Source organism: Melozone crissalis, unplaced genomic scaffold (genome assembly GCF_028551555.1).
Source record: "Melozone crissalis strain CALT ecotype California unplaced genomic scaffold, PUWL_Pcris_2 ptg000016l_1, whole genome shotgun sequence".
NCBI classification, from domain to species: domain Eukaryota; kingdom Metazoa; phylum Chordata; class Aves; order Passeriformes; family Passerellidae; genus Melozone; species Melozone crissalis.
Window position 1 is genome coordinate 31,176,928 of NW_026535794.1, and position 18,901 is coordinate 31,195,828.

Consider the following 18,901-nt stretch of genomic DNA (forward strand, 5'->3'; position numbering starts at 1 on the left):
CAGTAGAGAAAGGAGGGAGCTGTGGGTCGGGACAGCAGTGTTGGGAGTGGAGCCAGAAAGATCCATGGCTCCTACATTGTGACTGCTCCTTAGTTGCTTCAGTTCTTCCCTCCTGTGTTGCGTCTTTTAATCAGAACTGAACTGATAGGCACCCAGGGGAATAGCGCAGTGCTCAAAGTTGTGGATGTGTTTGGCAATGAGCATCCCTCACAACAGTGGCAACACTCATCTGTCAAAGAATTGAGGCATGGCTCAAAGGGACACACAGGGAGTGGAGCTAGCTAGTAAAGTTCACAGTATTTTCATAATTACCTTTCCAATTGTAATTATATTTAATATGCCATGGCTATTCTCGTGCTAGGATTATTGCAGACAACTTTATAAACGCTTAGAGAACAGTCCATGATGAACACAAGATGTATTTTAGATTTGTGACTGTGGTAATCAGTGCTCAACTAAGGAATAATGTAGTTTTTCATATAAGTTTCTGACAGTTACAAGACACTTCTGCTAGCTAGGGACAGAAAAATTCCCACTTGTGTGTGCATAGCTCTGAAATATAAATAATTTTAGTTAAAGTATTGGAAATAATGCAGTGAAGCAAATTAAAGCTATAAATTGTCTGGAAAAGGGCATGGTTAATTTTGTGTATTTTTACATTGCTGAGAATAACTAAAAAATTTATTTGTTATGTGCCTCCACTCAAAACTATCAAGATCAACTTCTACTCCTACATGATTTGAACAAAATAACCCTTTGACTAACACTGCTCTTAATTACTGTACTTATTACCTACCAACTGATAACCTGTGACAGTTTTCACCCATTCTGAAAACAATTTCAGGGCAGCACTGAGAAACATGGCAGAAAATGGATGTACTAAAATGTGCACAAGTGGAATTCATGTGGCTGCCAGATTCATTACACTTCATCAGTTCTGGACTCTTGTAGGGATGAATCCATTGTGATGAATTGTTTTGTGGAAAAATGACTTCGTTTGGAATATCTTCTGTGGTGCTGCAGATATTTGTCAGCAGCACAAAAAAAAAAAGCCTATGCACTCATGTGTCCTGAAATCTCTTTTTGCACTTGTAACCCTCAAAGAAGTCACATGAACCCAAGTTGCCATTAGAGAGGTGACAGGACAAGAAAAATGCTGTCCCACTGGACCAAAATTGATAGTTAGGTTTTCTGAGGCTTCTGAGCATCATTATCTTTGTTTTCTTCCTGATGAATGTAAGGAACAATATGGAATCAAAAGTGATCCTCCTGGAAGTTGGATTTTGAGAGTCCTCAACTGTGAGGAAACCTGAGAGGACCTGCCTGCTCTCTGAGTGTGGATGAAAATCCATCATGGAATGTCCAGGGAGTGAGCCTGTGACATTGCATGCTTTGGGTTCTGTATCATTTACTTCATTTCACGTAAGCACACCATCCATTTCATAGGTACATACCAACACAAACAGCAGTAATGTAGAGACGAGTTCAGCTGTGCTTTTTCACGTTTTTTAATGCTTGTTGTAATAAAGGACCATGTATGCAATGCACCTTCTCCAGACACTTCCTACTGCAAACAGAGCAGCAGGGATGTGAGGAGTCATCTAGGGTCTCAAGCTCCATTAGGAGGTGTTCCCTTGCTCCTACTGGTATAGATGGGGTCACCTTCTGAAGACCTGTTGCAAGCTTTTGCATTTGGGAAAGTTGCTTGTGGCAGGTAGGGTGGGAGCAGAGCAGGAAGCCCTGTGGCTGACAGGGCAGCCTGGAAGGTTCCTTCCTTAAACCAGGAGTCAGTTTGCTTCCTCTGAATTCCCACCACGGTCAGCCAGGCCAATAGCTCTGGCCTGCAACTCCAGGCCTGTTTCACTGATTCGATGGCAGAGATCCTGTCGACTTCAGCTCTGGATGGTCAGGCCTCCAGATGAAGAGCAGCAGCAAGAGTCTCTTTGCGGGAAACTCTGGCCAGTTATGTTGGAGGATATATTGGTGTTGGAGTGAGATGACTCACTTAAAACTCAGATTTTGGGCAAAGCAGTTCTTTTCCTGGCCAACTCATATCTGACTCATTTACCACTGATGGATAAAATGCTCCTGGCTAAGGCCCATATAAAGTATTTTTATTTCTTTCTTCTCTCTTTCTTTCTTTTCTTCAAGTGACAGTGCCGATTATTTTTTTACTTGATTTTCTCTGGCAGGGTAAATGAAGAAAAACGTGTAAAGCTGCTATGCTTTTGGTGTTTTATTTTACCAAAGCATAACTCTGCATCCTAAGGTCCAATTGAATCTTGATTATAGACCTTGGAAGAGTACAGATATAGAAAAAAGAGTTTGTGGATAGGATAGGAAACATGTATGGTGCTAACAGAGATTTAAATAGAGATGCAATTAGAGGAACAGGCATGCCCTATAAAACATTTCTAACTACCAGAACTTTTGTGTGTTGATAACTGTTTATTCCCTATGTGAGATACAGATTTAGCTGATTAGAATTTTGCTTTAGCCAGACATCTGTTTCAGAAAGTGTGCTGTGAAATATTCAGTACGCTGCTGTCCCTGATACCTTGGAGCTTCTGTATGTTTCTTCTTAAAATGGAAAAAGAAAAGGGTGTGGAGAGAGATCTTTTGCACTTACTATTTTTACAGGAAGCAGTAAATCTTGAGATGACATTTATCAGAATTTGAATTTATGGCTCTGGTTCAGCTGAGCATAGATTTTACTCAAATGGAAATGAAAACAAAGTATAATTTTTATTCTTAGTGTTACAGAGCTATCAGTTGCAGTTTCAGTCAAATTGCATTATATTACATACTAGAGCAAATGGTTGAATCATGGGGTACAGCTAGCTACCATTTAGGGTCACTTGCCATATTTGTCTGTCAACTCATAAAGCTTCACTTGCCGTTTCACTGTTTGGATATCTACCTCAGCTGTGCTGAGTACCCAGTGCATGCCTGGCCGTGCCCCACAGGGCTTACAATCCCCTCCAGGGTCAGGAGCTGCAGAACAGCTTTCCCAGGGCAGCCTACACCCTCATCTTGCTCACCTTCTAGTCCTTTGATGGATGTTCATTAGGAAGAGAACCAGGAGTAGAGGAGGCTGAGAGCCAGCTTTGCCCTGGTGAGTTGATAGTTCTTAACTGCTCTATCTGACCACCCTGTGTAAAAGCCTTGAGGATGCATACACAGGCATAAACTTTTCAAAACCTTTTTGAACCAGCTTACATCTCTGGGTAAGCACTTGAGTAGTGAACCCCACAGCCTCATCAGGCATCATACTGCTTTTACTTATTGACCAGTAAAATCATTGGGAAACCCCTAAGTCTTGGATTGTGAGAGAGAAAACCACCTTTCTTACCCATAATCTTTGACCCATATCTGGTTTTAAAGGCTTGAGCTTCTCAAGACTGTGTATTCCTGCTGGTATGGAAATCATTTCTTACCTTTTTGCTCCTCTCTGTGCTTTTTGTAGTTTCTTTAAGATGGAGTAAAAGCTGCATGGAGGACTCCAGGGCACATTGTGAATTTACACAGTAGCTAATACTGGGGATGTTTTGTTTCTATGGTTTTCTGCTCCTCTACCATTAACTCCAAGCTCTCAGTCATAGTCATCACTGTTAAAGCAGTTAAAGCTGTCCTCCCTCTTTTGTGTATTCTGTGTTTGTGTTGTGTCTTCTTCTCCATATAGAAATGCTGCTATGGGCCTTGGAGCTGAGTAGTATTGGCAATTTGGTGTCATCAGCAAACATTATCACCTAAATCTACTTGTAGTCTGCCTAGTCTTTTTGAGATGCTTTGGAGAATTCGTCCATGGTGAAAATTCACCAATATTATTCTGTGATTCCTGCTTTTTTTGTATTGTCAGTCTGTGAAAGGACCCTCTTTCAACCAAGGTTCTTCTAAGCACTTGGATAAAATTGTTGGAACCCCTTCTTTGCAGAGGAAAATCACTTGATCTCCTCTTCCCTAATTTCCTTCAGAAACTTTTAATAAATTTGAAAGGATTTCCATCTTTATAAGTGTTAAGACCTAACTCTTACCCAAATGACTGTTGCCTGAATGCCTACTAATTCCATCACTGATTGTAGCTGCTTTCAATTTTGCCATACAGGCTTACTGTACCTCCTGTGGTTTCCAAAAGGGGAATTGCTTTTCTTGCCTTCTCTACCTCTTGCTGAGTTAAGCTGTAGAATATGCTCAATAACTGTTTCTTTAACAACATCCTAATCATATTTCCCTGGAACTTTGCAGACAAATATCATCTGCTCTTAGAAATTTGGCAATGTTTGGTGTATCAGTTTGTTCTAGCATTGATTCAGTTTAGGATAGTTCGTCTGCAAGTAATAAAATCTCACTGACACATCTCTAGTGAACCCAGATATAAATAGTTAATTTTACTTTTGTGGTCTACCTTCCTTGATGCTCCTTTTATCCTTTGATCATTTCCTCTGATGTATTTTGAAAGATGTTTTTATTACTCGCTTTTATGCCTTTAATATGTTGCTTTTCAGACTTTCCTTTAGTTTGCTTCATTGAGGGTTTACATTTAACTTGCCAGAGTTTATATTTTATTTCATTTACCTTGTTTGGATGTTACTTCCTCTTTTGAGGGTATATATGTAGTTACCTTATTCTGCTCTTAAACTAGGATAGTTTTTTACTTTTAGTTCCTTTCTCTTTGATCCATACTAAGTCCATTTTTATTAGGATATATACTTACTCAGAATGTCTTATATAACTAACCTCTTTAGACACTCCCCAAATCGCCTTCATGATATAGAAATGTATCTCTTTTTCCCCAGCTCTTTGCTACCAGAGGATCACTTTTCAATTACAGCGATCTTCCCTGAGACAGCTGAGTTAAATTAGGAACAGATTATGGCATAAAATAGCCATACCATGCCAGAAAAATCTATCTTTTGTTCAGTTTCTACCTTGGAAACATACCTTGAATTTTTATTTTTTTGTGTGTGACAATTTAGTTAAGAGAACTTTCTGTAATGCTCATTTTAAAAAGAAAGTAAGAAAAACATTTTCTTTTTTGAGTGATGTACAGAGTTTATCTACGTTCTTCAATACTACTTTTTTAAAAAATTGTAGATATCAATTATTTTTAATATTTTTCTCATAAATAATATTTATTCTTAATTGCCACAGTACAATATTTAAGATGTCACATGTTTTGTCAGATTTTACCCATGTGGTAAAATTTGTGTCTCATCTATTTATTTTGCGGCATTTTGCTTAGCATTAATTGCAAAGAGATTATTTCATTCTGCCATAGTCAGAATTCTACATATAGAGAGCTAGAGATGAGCACTCTTCACAGCACACCAAAGTAAAGTGAATGCAGGAAAGCTCAGCTCCTAGGAACTCATGGTTTAAAGGAGCCACAGTGCAGCCTTAGGGAAAAATCACAGTTGTGGTTCTATAATCATTGCAATCTCAATTGGTGTCTTTCTGAATTTGCTGGCTGCATGGAATTGTTTTATATCAGCTCACATCTGCATCTCGAGGAACTGCTCTGAGCATACAATGTGGGATGGGGGTCCTGCCTGTTTTATGGTTTTATGCCAACTTCCTGTCAGCTGCAGGAGGACTGACTGAACTGATGTAACTCACAGTGACAAAGCTGAAGTAACATAAATTTGGCCTGTCAGACTCTGCCCCCTCGATTTTTCTTTTGACAACTTTTGATTTTGTCAGAATGGGTATATATTGATTCTCTGCTCAGTGCTATGGGATCCTTTGGCCCCAAAACAGTACTGGCTCTCACACAAAACTCTAGCCTGAGGCCTGAGTGTTATCTCATAAATATAAATGTTTTTAATGATAAGCCATTGGATAAATCCAGTGACTTCTCTGACACTAATACAATGAAGTTAAAGCATACACATAAGTCTTCAAAAGGAGACTGAAGAAGAATGTGAGAGTACCTACACTGCAAGAAAAGATCTAGATTGCCATGTCATTCTAATTTTATCTCCCTTTCCTAAAAAGGACCTTTCATCTGGCACTTATATGTAAAAATTATTATCAGTGCTTATGTTCTGGCTGGTGAAGAATTTTGGCCTGTTGTTGGAATATACTGGAATATATTAGAATATAACACTCAAGATCAGTGAGAGCTACTCCCGGTCCTCAGGAGCATCATTGTCAGTGAAAAATTTCCCAGTGAAAGAAGTTCTATATAAGATCCTCAATTGTACTATGTTCATGAGAATGTCAGTCCCAGAAGTCAAACACATGTGAACAGACTGTTTCATGCACTGCTTCCCTAGGTTCTTATGAATTGTCCAAACCCCTACTCTCACTTCCAGAGGTTTTCCAGAGCTTTACTTCTTCCTGATCTGCCAATCACCACCTGAAATCTATTGACGCATATTGTTTCTCATTTTCAGAACCTAAAAACTGAGCTGTCATCTGCTTCCAAATTATCTTCTTTCCAGACAGAGCCATAAGGTTCTGGATGTTTAACAAGGGCTTATTGACCCTCTCTGTTGTGCCAGAGGACTTTCAGATCTTCCACAAATGGCTGGAGAGAGTGGAAGTGTGTGGTCAACACAACAGCAACACATCCTGCGAATTCCTCACCTGAGCACCTCAGCAGCAGGCAGGGCTCCATCTCACCCTGGCTGCCACTGTGTGCTCTCTGCTGCAAACAGAACAAAGGAAAAGGGGAAAAGGGGGAGTGCAAGGGGGCTTCACCTCACTGCTCAGGAATGGGGGAGCCCCAGTGGTTACGGTACGTAGGAAACATCCTCCACCATGTGGTGAAGAACTGAAGATTTGAGGTTCATTGATTAATCATCTTTTAGAGTTTATACCCTTTGGAAAGTGATTAGTCTGAAAAAGATCATCTTTTCCACATGTCATTCACCTCACATATTTTTCAACGTACTATCAGTGATCATTCTAAATCAGAAAGGAATAACCTATATAAAAATAATTTAAAGACGTACTGCTGATTTTTTTTAATTGGGAAAAGCTTTAATAAATTCCAGATTAATTTAAAATTCTCTGACTTCCTTGCTGAATGAACTATCAAAGCCCAAGCAAGCCCCCCTTATTTTTTTTTTCCATGAGATCTCATGAATTTGAATTTTTTAGGAATGTTTCACTGAAGCCAGTTATTACACTGGCTTACAAGAATTAACTGGTAAACATCTCATGTATTAATTTACATTTACTTTTCTCCTCTGATTTCAAAATTGCTTGAAGTTACAATTTTAGAGTAGTTCTTAAGGCTGACAGACAGAGATGAAAATTGGTTTCTGTCCAAATTATTTGCCCTTCAATATAGAAGTCTCTCCATGATCTCAGAAGCTTCCCATTTCATCATTGCCATGATATTCCCCAGGTGCAGTAGCTTGTCAGATACGAGGAATTGCAAGACTTGACATCAGCTCAGCATATGTGTCCTCATCATTTTCTTATTGGTTGTCTTTGAGAGCTCATCTTGCCTAAGGTGATAATTTCCCAGAGGTTTCCATTTAAAGATAGATATAATCTGATTTTATATAATTATTAGATCCTTTTTCTTTGATAGCAATCTGCTCATCAGGTTCAGGATTTAGTCTCCAAAGTTGCAGGCAAGCAGGCAATGTGTTTATGAAAATACAAAATCAAAAACTAGGGGACTGGAGAAGAACCTCAGAGGGAGCACTACTTGGCTACTAGTGAACAATTTTGCTTTAATGGCATGTGCCTGAAAAAAATAAATGCAGGTATTTTTAGCTCCAAAAGCTTGTAAAATATAACTATCACAGCTATTTTTTTCATTAAATTTTTTGATTCTGTTGACACAAAGCATGTACATTTCTGGACAAAATGTTATAAAATATTCTGACATATTTTAATATAAACAGGAACATTTTCAGTGATTGCTTGGATCTAAAATGTTTTTCCACTTGACATTTGTTTATACTTCCTAGGAAAGAAACTCTATTTATGGATAGCTGAATAACACAAATAAACATCTGAGAGAGCTGAAAAATCAGCTTTGATTATGCATGGAAATCTACAATGTCATTGTGTACTCTTGTGCCGAATTCTGATTGCCTGTTTATTTTTACAGAGCTGCTGGTGAGCCCATGGAAGAAGAGCCAGCCTTGTGAAGTGCCAAGTCCTCCCTGATATTTCCTGTGGGTGACATCATTGTGTATCCCCCAAAGCACCCTCAGACATGTCTTGTCTGCTTCTTGGGTGGCACAGATCAGATGGAACATAAACACTGGGCACAAAACTCAGAGTAGCAGCTTCACTTGTTCTTTGGATGGACTTGAAAGAGCCTGAAAGATTCCTTAAATGTAACCGCCACAATTCTAGAGTTACAGAAAAAGGGACTTGGGAGAGAGAGCCCAGAGCATGCTTTTTTAATGCTGTTTGACCCACTCACCAACACAAATTGTGAAATAGAGTATTGCAAAATTCTACATGATAGATTATAGATATGAGAAACGCAACAGCCAGCAACATACTCTGTGAACTCTGTGAATCACTTTCTGACACTTTTTACTGGATAATTTTTTTCATACTGTGTTAAATTGTTAATAGAATTTGTTTTCTTTGCTGCGTGTAATGAAGAAAAAAAACCCCCACCCTTATTTTATGTGCCATTTTTTAACCTCCTGTAATGAATTCTTAGCTGAATAAGTGAAAAGCGTTTAAATTATGATGAGAGATTTTAGCTAAAGGGAAAGCACTTCTTATTGTACTATAAATCCCCTGAAGTACTGTGCTTGGTGGTGCTTTATTTTCTCTTCCCTATTCCTGGCCATCCCTCCCCATTTCATGTAATCTTTTCTATCATAAAAACACATTTATGATTCTCTAAAATGATCTTTTGCCTTTAAGAAAAAGTGCTGTACCCTCCGTAGTTGACAGTAGCGCTCACCATATGTGCAGCAGAGATCAAGTATGGATAGTTTTTCAGACGTGTTTTTGGTTTGTTCTGAAATGTTTCTGCGTTCTGACTCCAAAGCAGCGACCTTCAGTAACTGCGTGCAGCTCATTTGAAGCTCAGGTGTTTCTGTGGAGGTTGTGTGGGAGTGTTTTTTACAGGTCGTGTTGTGAATACCAACTGATTCTTTTATGTAGTCCTGCACCAAGAGAACTGATGTTGCTTAAGAAGCTTCAAAGGGTTTAGGCTTTATTTTAGATCCCCGAAGTGCAGCAAGATCTCCCTGCAGTGTGACTTTAGCTGTTTAATTCCATGTTTGAGAACGTAACATAGAGTTGTGCCTTTAGCTGAAAATGAACGCTTAAACTGTTACACGTGTTGCCTTACTGTCAGAGAGAGAGAGAGAGAGATGGGGCATGTATGTAAGAGTACTTCAAATGAACAAAACTCTGCTACAGTAACTTTTATTTTGTTTACAACCTTCTCACCTAATGAACCCCAGGAGATACCTGGAAGTATTCAGCTTGCAGTATTTGATAGCTTGCTCAGCTTTTAAAAGCAAGTGATGTTCATTTTTTATATATTTGCCAAATTCAAAAAAGAAAAAAAAGAAAAAGATATATATTAAAGCCATAAGTGAAGACTGTCATGCTTTTTATTCTGAAATCTGAAAGGAACCTTAATTAAAACAAGATTTTGGGGAAGGCCATGATATGAAAGATATGGAACAATATGGTTTCAGTTATAGGCAGACTCAAACCTGTAAATCAAAGATGAAAGATTTCACTCAAATAGAATTATATCATTCTCTTTTGTTATGCAGTCAGACTATATCTTTCATGCATTTGGGTTTGTTTACGATTAGCATTTTAATTTTAAAGACTTTTATTACTTATACCAAAGCTCTCCACTACAAGTTAGAAATCTGAGGCATGCTTTGAAAAGGGAAATCTAAAAACAGGGATATCATTTCCTATAATGTGAAGTAAACTTTTATTCTGAAAGGTTTACTCTGGAATGAATGTATACCCCTTAGAAAGGGAAATAAAATTCTGACCCTCAGAAAGTGAAATAAAATTCTACCCCCCATTTACAAGCGAAAACCATGCTCGTTTTAGTAATGCAAAGAGTCCCATCAGGCTAAATTAACTCCTGGTGTAAGCCACCTTGCCTGACTCTGGGCTGTTCTGAAGGGGTTGTTCACATGACTAAAGCAATCAGGAGTTCCTCTTGCATTTTCAGCAGACTTCTGATGGCAATCTTACTTGCCATTTACTGTGATTTTGTTATGGTCATCAAAGAAAATTCCCTTCAAGGAAACCAAGGGCTGTAGCTGATGAGTTGGGTAATTTGTGGAGCTTTTCACATTTTGAAATCATGGCTGAAAATTTTTAATTGAGTGCATAGTAACATCGTTTTGAAGTTAACCCTAAAATCTGTTTGTGTCCTTAGCTCGCATGAAGTTGCATATGAATTGCAACCTGAAATGTGAATTACAAGCTTTTCCAATCAAAGTATGTCTTCTGGGGTGCAAATCAGCTAAAGCTGTCTTTTTAGCTGAAAACGCTTTTAAAATTCCAGAATAATTTGAATTAAACCACACTATAAACTCACACTTATGCATTTGTACAGATGTAGTCCCAGGCAGATATCTAGACATGCTGCTGGTTGAAGTTAGGATTGTTCGGATAAACAAGTGTGCTAATAAACTGCACACAGATTGTGTCCAGAACTCTGTTCTGACTGAAGTCAACAGCAAAGTCCTCTTTGATTTCGATGGGAGATGGATCAGCCCCTGCTTTTCTTTTCCCCTTTAAGTCAAGAACACCATTGCTTTTTGATTATGTCATTCCTAGGCATCTTACAGCCCTCTGGGAAATGATTGAGGCTTATGGTGAATATCAACACTTCCTTCAAAGCAGACCTGGGCTTTCTGAGAGGGCAGTTTCACTTGCTGCTGTTTTCTTCTCACAGTATTTTTTATTACTGTCAATAGCTCCCCATGGACTGGAGTTAAAATATCTTCCAGCAATTTTAGTCATAGTTCCAGGGAAATATTCACATAGACACTCTCAAAAACTGCCCAGTTTTAACTGGATTCAACAACAGATTGCAAGAATTTCAGAAAGATGCATGAATTGTGTGTTTCAAATGTAAAAATTCCAATTTTTCAGGAGACATCAAATTCTCATGTCTCCCACAGACCTTTCCCACTAGGCTAGAGAGATTGACACCTTTGAAAATTCAGTCCCAGATATTTCAAGTTGACTGCCAAAATATCTATGTCTGAGCTTAGATTACATCTAAAACTGAGCTGAAATGCATAAACAAGATGGGATGGGGGTGGTTTCTGTGTGTGATTCCATGGGGAAGGTGGAGATGAGGAGGCAGCAGGGAGCGCTCAGAGCCAGGGTGACCCTCTGGTCCTGTTGGTACAAGGGCTGCAGGCAGGCAGAAGGACATCCCACAGAACCTCCATCCCAGGCTGCCATTGCCATTGGCAGCAAATCTCTGCCTCATGGGGGAATCCTGAAGTAATTTGTGCTCTGCCCCTGCACCAGTCACCAACCACCAGAAAGAGAGACGCCTCAGCAGCAACTCCCAGTAACATGCTTGCTCCTGAGTTCGTTTTCTTCTCTAGCATTAGGAACAAAGTATTAAGCTCAGTTAAGCTTTTCTTGTATTACTATGCTTTTCTTGTACTTTTGTTGTATTATTAGCTCCTTCAGTTCATAGTACAAACTGAAACCTAAAAAGAGACATGACTCAGGAGATCAAGAAAATAATGATTTTTATCCAGCTTAAGGCTCTTACCTGGGCTGGAGTAAGAACAACGACGAACAGCAAATCTCAGAACTGCTGAAATCTTCATGAGTGTTTTGCACTTCATTTTTGGACTCTGTGGAGAAATTCTGTATATGCTCATTTGGTTTTAATATAATTTGCAGCTTGATTATATGATCTCTTTTCAGACAACATTTCTAGTGAGTAATCAAAGTTTTTGGGAATTTTGCCAGTGTAAAGATGACAGAATTATTCCCTTTTTTATCCTTCCTAATTTTTCTTTCAGTGCAAATGAAGCAACTAATTCCAAGTAAGTGAATCTGAGAAAAGTAAAATCATTAAGCTATCTTAAATAAATATCATAAAAGAAATGGAAAATTGTATGTAAATAAAGATGGCTATGCCTTTACTTTGCAAAAAAGTCAACAACATGCTGCAGGCTGAATATAAGTGGCAAAACAAGCTTCTGTCTATTTTAGTTGGTGTCTTATCTAAGTGCAGCCTCTCTGAAAAGCTGAGAGTCATAACCGGAGATGTAATATTAGAAAGGTTTTGCTGCAGCCAACACCAGAGGTCCTGTAGAGAACAAGAATGTAGAGACTGACTAATTTTTGTAGACAGACAGCAGGACACTTTCAGGGCAATGTGTCTGGGACAAAGAATTAGAGGGAACTTTTCCAAAGGCACTGATGGCTGTAAAACAACTAACTCCTGTTAGCTTGCAGGGGCAAGGAGGTGCTCAGCAAGCACCTATTCTTTGGGAAATGTCCCCTCTGTCCCACCAGCATGCCCAAACTCATGCAGATGTGAACCTGGCTTGGCTATTTTCTCTCCTCAGCAGCAGCAGCAGCAGCAGCAGCAGCAGCAGCAGTCACTATGTGTGCTGATGTGTGTTCTGTGCATTTGCCCAAGAAGTTCTCAGCCCCCAGCAGACACTTCATAACATGACTGATAGGGGAATTATTTTCTCCTCAGTAGTGGCCTTTCCAGAAGCATAGCAGTGCATGGTTGTTTTATTTTTAAAGGTCACAATAGAGCTTTGTGAGCCATTATACTTTTTTTTTTACAGACTCCATGTGGAAATAAAACAGAATATGTACCTGGGGAGGGGGGATGTGTTGTGTGGAACCTGCCACAGGAAAGGGTCTCTCTTAAATCAAGTTTCTGCTACTTGTTTTTTTTTTCCTGGATTTGAAGGAGTTCGCGTCCTAAATTATCATTTAAGATCTTTCTTTGTCATGTCACTTGCTTTGTTTTTGTACCTGTAATTGAATTCACCCTTGTAACACATAGAAAAGCATCTGAAAAAAGTCTGGTTTCTGACAGATTCCCTGCCCTTGGTGTGGGAATGAGAATAGCTTATCTTTGCCACTTCTTGCAGCAATTAAATGCTTCATTTTTGTAACAGATCCAAACTGCAGCAGTATTTTAAGAGTACTATTTAGCTGGCTGTCTGCTGACTGTTAAAAAAAGAAAATGTGAAACTTACATTCCTCTCTAACCTCAAAAGAAACCCATTTTGATTTTAACAATGTCATTTTTTCACTTGATCCAAAAGGGTTTTGTCCCATGAGATCTTGTTACTAGCTCAGTTCTAATCACTAGTAAATCACACACTACAGAAAGTGAAGATCAGAAAGGATGGATGTTCCAGCAACTCTCAGTTAAGCCTCTTCTGCACAATCCTTCATCCTGCTCCAGTGCCATGCTCTGTGGTTAAGAATGTTAGCATGGATTACAGCAAAATATAAATTGTTCTGCACCATCAAAGATACTGCTCCTTGGATGTCTATTAGCACTCTGTGAGCTGGGCTGTCATTATTAAGGGCTGTGATTTGTGACAAAGACATGCTTCTGTGGGGATGGTCTAAAGACAAGTGATGCATGCAAGCAGTGGCACTGGTGCTGTGTGGTCAGAAGGATTCTGTGCCAAGACCTCCACAGGTTTCCCCTTTCTCTCCAATGCCTGCATGGCCAGAGGCACATTTGCAGTAGCAGAGCCATGGGATGTCCTGATTCAAAGACCATTTAAATCCCTCTAACAGGCTTTGGGTAATTGGGAGGCAGCTAGAGGAGGAACCCAAACTCGGCACTCAGCCACACAAAACTGTATAAAAAGCCCAGGTAAAATATCTGAGCTTGCCCTCACATAATTTGTTCTGATATAAAGTGCCAGTTCTGCTCCTAGAAAAGTCTGTCTGAAAGAAAATTGACTCTGCTGGATCTATTCTGGCGGCTTCCTGAGCGTGTTAATATCATGTGTTAGGGGAACAGGTTCATACTCATGTCTCTTGCTGCTTAGTTAACTGCTATTTTAAATTTCATGATTGGCTTAATATTCCAAGTTAGGATGCAGTAGGAAAGCATAAAGCAATACCTGGTGAAGTCATAACTGAGGCTTTCAAAGCAAGCTTACTGCCATGGGTTTTTACAAGACTGACTTTTTGGTCTAGGGATACACAGCTAAAATGTCTATTTTTTCCGTAGGAAATTGATGTTGCTATCTGTTTCCATGATAAAAACCAGTCCTTTTGCTCAGAGTTCTGAAAGTTTATCTGTAATTTGTCTTTCCAGGCAGAGCAGATTCTAAAGGATAAAGCATCAGTGGGACTGACCCAAAGGACAACATTTTAAAAGGTCGATAGTTATATTTCCATAAGAGTAAAAGGAACCATTGTTATTATTCCTGATACGTTTTTGTATCTGCAAGTATCCAATGAGTAATGTTAAGTAATATTGTGCTCCAGAACTTTGTTGATTATAGATATATGAGCATTGGATTGGCGTGAAATAGTCTTCAACCAAGTTGTTAAAATCCCTTTTGTTTTGTGTTTTGTATAATTCTTTGGCTATAGTCTTGTCCTAGTGTTAATAAAAGCTATTTGAAGTAAGCTAGTTCAATACTCTGAGGAGTTTTTTTTGCCTGTTTTATTTTTTAATCAGTGTGAAAAAGAAGTGGAGCTTTGAACATGCCACCCTGGTTGGATCATAGGATTCTGACTGTTAAAATATAAAAGGGGAAGCATGGTGAAGCTGGAGTGCATAAAAAAGGAACCACAAATGTTAATGTAAAAGTAATGTTACATAGCATGCTAAAACACACACAAAGCAGAGCATTGCAGAGCTCCAGCTCTAACACCAAGCTCATATTCTATAGTTCCTTTGGCTCATTGTCCTGAGGCGTTGCAGAACACATAATTCTCCTCCCAGTGAAGCAATTTAAATAGCACATGCACTGTTTGGAAAGCTGCAAGGGCCCTGCTTTGTGGGCGGTGGGGAATACTCAGCACTGCAGCAATGCTCTGGGTCGCGGTGTTGCTCCAGCCCTGCTGCTGCTGTAAAACTCAGAGCTGTTACCTTGATAGAACAGACCTGTTTTGGGAAAGGCACCCACAAAAGCAGGGGAGTGAGGAAGGAGTGTGTTTGCTGTGAGCACGTTTTGATCACTTGCACATTGTCAAAAGTAGCTCACAGATTGAAATTGCTTCTGTGTGTGGACCCCAATGCACCTGAACGTGAAAACTGAGCAGAGAGGAGGGTAGCTGGGAGGCACAGGCTCTTTGTTTGCACATGGAAACCCCTACCTCCTGGCACGTATCCAGGGCTGCTCCAGAAGGGGATTAAAGCCAAGTGAAGAGAAACAGCATCCTATAATTTTAGCTTTTTTTCATTCTTCAGAATAACACATCTTTTCCTTTTCTGGGGAAAAGGACCCCAAACCTACAAACACACAGCTCTATTCCATCAATAAAATAGTTTGAAAATCTGAACATGTAACCTGCAATCTCCTTGGCATATTTCAAAGTTCCATGCACAGAGAATCTCAATCTATCCAGTCTATCTATCTACTTCTCTGTTTTGCTTGTTTCCTGTGATTCCATTGTGATAAATTGCAGAGCCCTGGGATAAATTGCATTCATCATGTCTTTCTGGCTGCCTCACCTGCATTTTGTACAATAAAACTTCCCTCCTGGGTCTACTTCTAACATTCCAACCTTGTGAGAGATTCCAGCTAGACACCATTGCTGCTTTAAAATCAACCTGCCAGAATTGACCTTGCCTTTGAGAAGTGGAGTGGGTTTTTTTGAAACCTTCAGACTGAAAATGCTTCTAGGAATCTCCTATAGATGGGTGGGAGTGAATTCTTTCAGATTCCTCCTCTCAGGTTTTTTCACTGCTTCCCCTGGAGATCCTCCTCCACAGGAAAAATCTTTCTTTATATTGGCAGCTTTAAAAGGAGTAGCAAGAGTTGGATGGCTCTTTGTCAGAAAGGGTAAATAGCGAGGTAAATCTGAGTGAATATGTGCTGAGCCACTGCTCTTCTGCCTTATTTCCTTCTGTTTTCCTTGACAAATAAAAGGAGAAGGATATTAAAATTATGGAATTTGGTTTTAGTGTGCTAGAAATCCTTTTTGTTTATTTGTTTCTTTTTGCAGTGAAAAGTTTCATTTTTACCTTTGCTGTCACAGTGTGCAGGTACAATACTATTCACACAGCCTTCCTGGAGACTTTTAAAGCAGGGGTTTGCAATTCTTATTCACAATTCCTTTTCTGGGGTGGCCTGTAAAAGGGAACAGGTTCAACAAAAGCCCAAAATGAAATTCTGTACTTTAGTAAAAACTGAATAAGGGCATGGATCCAGGATTTTGTGCAAAACTTATATTCTTAACTTGTATGCTGCTTCTGGCTGAATTTCTCTGTCCACACATCACTGAAAAATACCCAGCCTGTTAATGGCTGTCACAGGAGAATCTTCATAGATTGTTAATAGATGAATAGAACATTCCTGGTAAGATGCTAAATTACCTCTCCTGTGGCATATTTTATGTACAAACAACATAATTTTACATCATTCAGATGGTTATAGCATTTGAATGCATCATTCTTTAGCTATCTAACTTAATTAAAGATTAGTCTGTGATAAATTTATTCATTTTTATGAAAACAAAATATCAATCAATCAATCAATCAATCAGGGTAAAAGCATACATTAAAAATATTTATATTTCCCCAAGGCAGTACAGATTTGTCTTCCATATTCAGAGTATCTACACTAGCTGTGACAGAGGCCCAGCCTAACTGCACACAATTCTGCCAGACTCTACACAGGAACAAAGAGTAGGAGGATAATTGCCATAATTTGTAATACTTTCTTCTCAACTTTCTATTCATTGTCTAAATTCTGCTCTTCAACTTTGGCCGTTGAAGCAACACAACCACTGAAAGTCTAATATTTTTCTCTGTATTTTAGGTAATCTAGTCTTGAAAACCTTATTGGAACATCTGTAGATAACCTAGAGTTTAGTCTGTAATTAATCTAGTCTAGTTAAAGTTAATTTGACCTACAAGCAGGGATAAATCAGACGATTCTTTGTTCTACCTACTGAATACAGCAGGAAAAATAACACCTGATTCTTAAAAAACAAACCCATAAATAATCCTGCACTTGATTTCTCTAATTCCCAGCTGCCTTTCTTCTCCCTTCAAAATGATGTTATAGAAATATATATTATGTCAGCTGAAATGTAAATGTGTGTTGTCTGTCACTACATCTGACGTGCAGCAGTTCTGCCTCTGCCCCCTGAGCCAGAAGGAGCCGTCCTGGCTCCTTTTGAGCTACTGCCTGCAGTGGGCACTTGGGTTCATACTGGGAGCTGAGTACACAATTTAACAGCTGCAGCAACATCTGTAAAAAGCAAGAAGTGCTGAAAAACTTCTAAAATGAATATGTGTACTCCAGTTCTCCTTAAAAATGTCCAACAAATTATTTCACGAGAAGCTTCATCACACTGTAGTGTTGTTGTCTTGCAATGAAATCTTTCCATCTTTGTTGACATATGACAGCTCATGTAATCTCCTTTAGAGCCTGTATCTGAACCAGAAACATAAATCTAGAGTGGCATCAGACAGCTTCACCTGAATCCTCATTGTAATACCAAGATTTGCCCATGGCCATGGTTACTGTAAGTAACTCTCTCTCTGGTTACTGCTTGATGGTGCATCATGGAAGAGCAGTCCTGGTCACAGGCTCTTAGTAGAACTTGCTGCTTCTTGCTGCTGCTGAACATGTCTTCTGTGATTTCTATGGGAATGCAAATGGTTTATTGATTGAGCTGGTAAGGCCTGCTGAGAATTGATCGTGGCTAGCAAGCATCTGCTGTGCAGAACTTTTTTTTTAAGTTAGGAGAAAAAAACCTGTGAGAAAAAAATTTATTGATACTGAAGCACTGACAAATGGTCAGTACTAGGGTACACCATGTCTCTTTTTCCTCAATTTCAGTTGGAAATAGACCTACTCTGAATGGCAAAATGGGTCACAGTGAATTACTCTTGAGCACTTTTTACAGCTGAGTGGTTGGAAGAAATAATTTTATTTCAGTGGCACTCAACACAAAAATCCAAGTTCCTTATAAGCACCCAAGGTTTTATACTCACAGCAGCCACAGAAGCAGTCCAGTCACGGCCTCTTTTCACAGATAAGTTTAAAAGTGTTGTTTGAGGATCCATGAAGAGCTTCTAGCTGACGGAAAAATCTTCAGAGCTGCAGTCCTTATGCCAGCACCCAGACTGTCCATGTGACTATATTTCTTCCAGATGCCTTCACATTATGAAGTTAGAGTGTGTGTGTTTGTGACTTCAGATGCTGAATCTGCCTCTTCTAATTTTAGCTCATTGTTTTGAGCTTGCTTGTTTTCTGGCATGTGTGTTACTTACTGGAACATTACTAAACAACAAAACCTACATAAACAACAAAACCTTTTATTTATTTTTTCAAAGAAGACTGTATGAGCATATAGAGGAGATGTGGGATTTTTATGAATCACATCCTGTAGTTTACTTCTCTTATTCGCTCCTCATTTTTAAATGAGCTTCACAAAACAGAGAACAGTTTGGGTTGTATAACAATTCACGCACAGGAACTCGACATTTTCTTTACCTTTGCTTGATGTGCTAGCTGGTGTGATTTTGGGTTTAGATTGCAAAGAACAAAAAAAAATCAGTAAATATTGCACTTGTTTAAGGGATAGCAACTGATCCATTTTAGATGAGGCTTCAGGGAATTTGGAAGGAAGTTATCTGAAAACTTGCAATGTTTGTAAGCATAAGATGTTGTGGTTCTTACTACCAAGCAATAGGGATTCAGTGAATGGACAAGTGAAAACAGGCACAGGCTGCAGGCACCAAGCCCTCAAAAATAAATATAAAACAAAGCCCTCTACC

At 39.1% G+C, this 18,901-nt stretch overlaps 1 protein-coding gene across 10 annotated transcripts in view; it reads left to right on the forward strand.

The window, feature by feature from the left end:
- Nucleotides 1-13,848, forward strand: part of HDAC9 (histone deacetylase 9) — a 452,941-nt gene extending 439,093 nt beyond the window's left edge. For all 10 annotated transcript variants that reach the window (XM_054273209.1, XM_054273214.1, XM_054273213.1 and 7 more), the window contains one exon: nt 8,072-13,848. In XM_054273209.1, the coding sequence (XP_054129184.1) occupies nt 8,072-8,111 (40 nt within the window). In that variant the 3' untranslated portion in view covers nt 8,112-13,848. The remainder of the gene's footprint in view (nt 1-8,071) is intronic.
- The last annotated feature ends 5,053 nt before the right edge of the window (nt 13,849-18,901 follow it).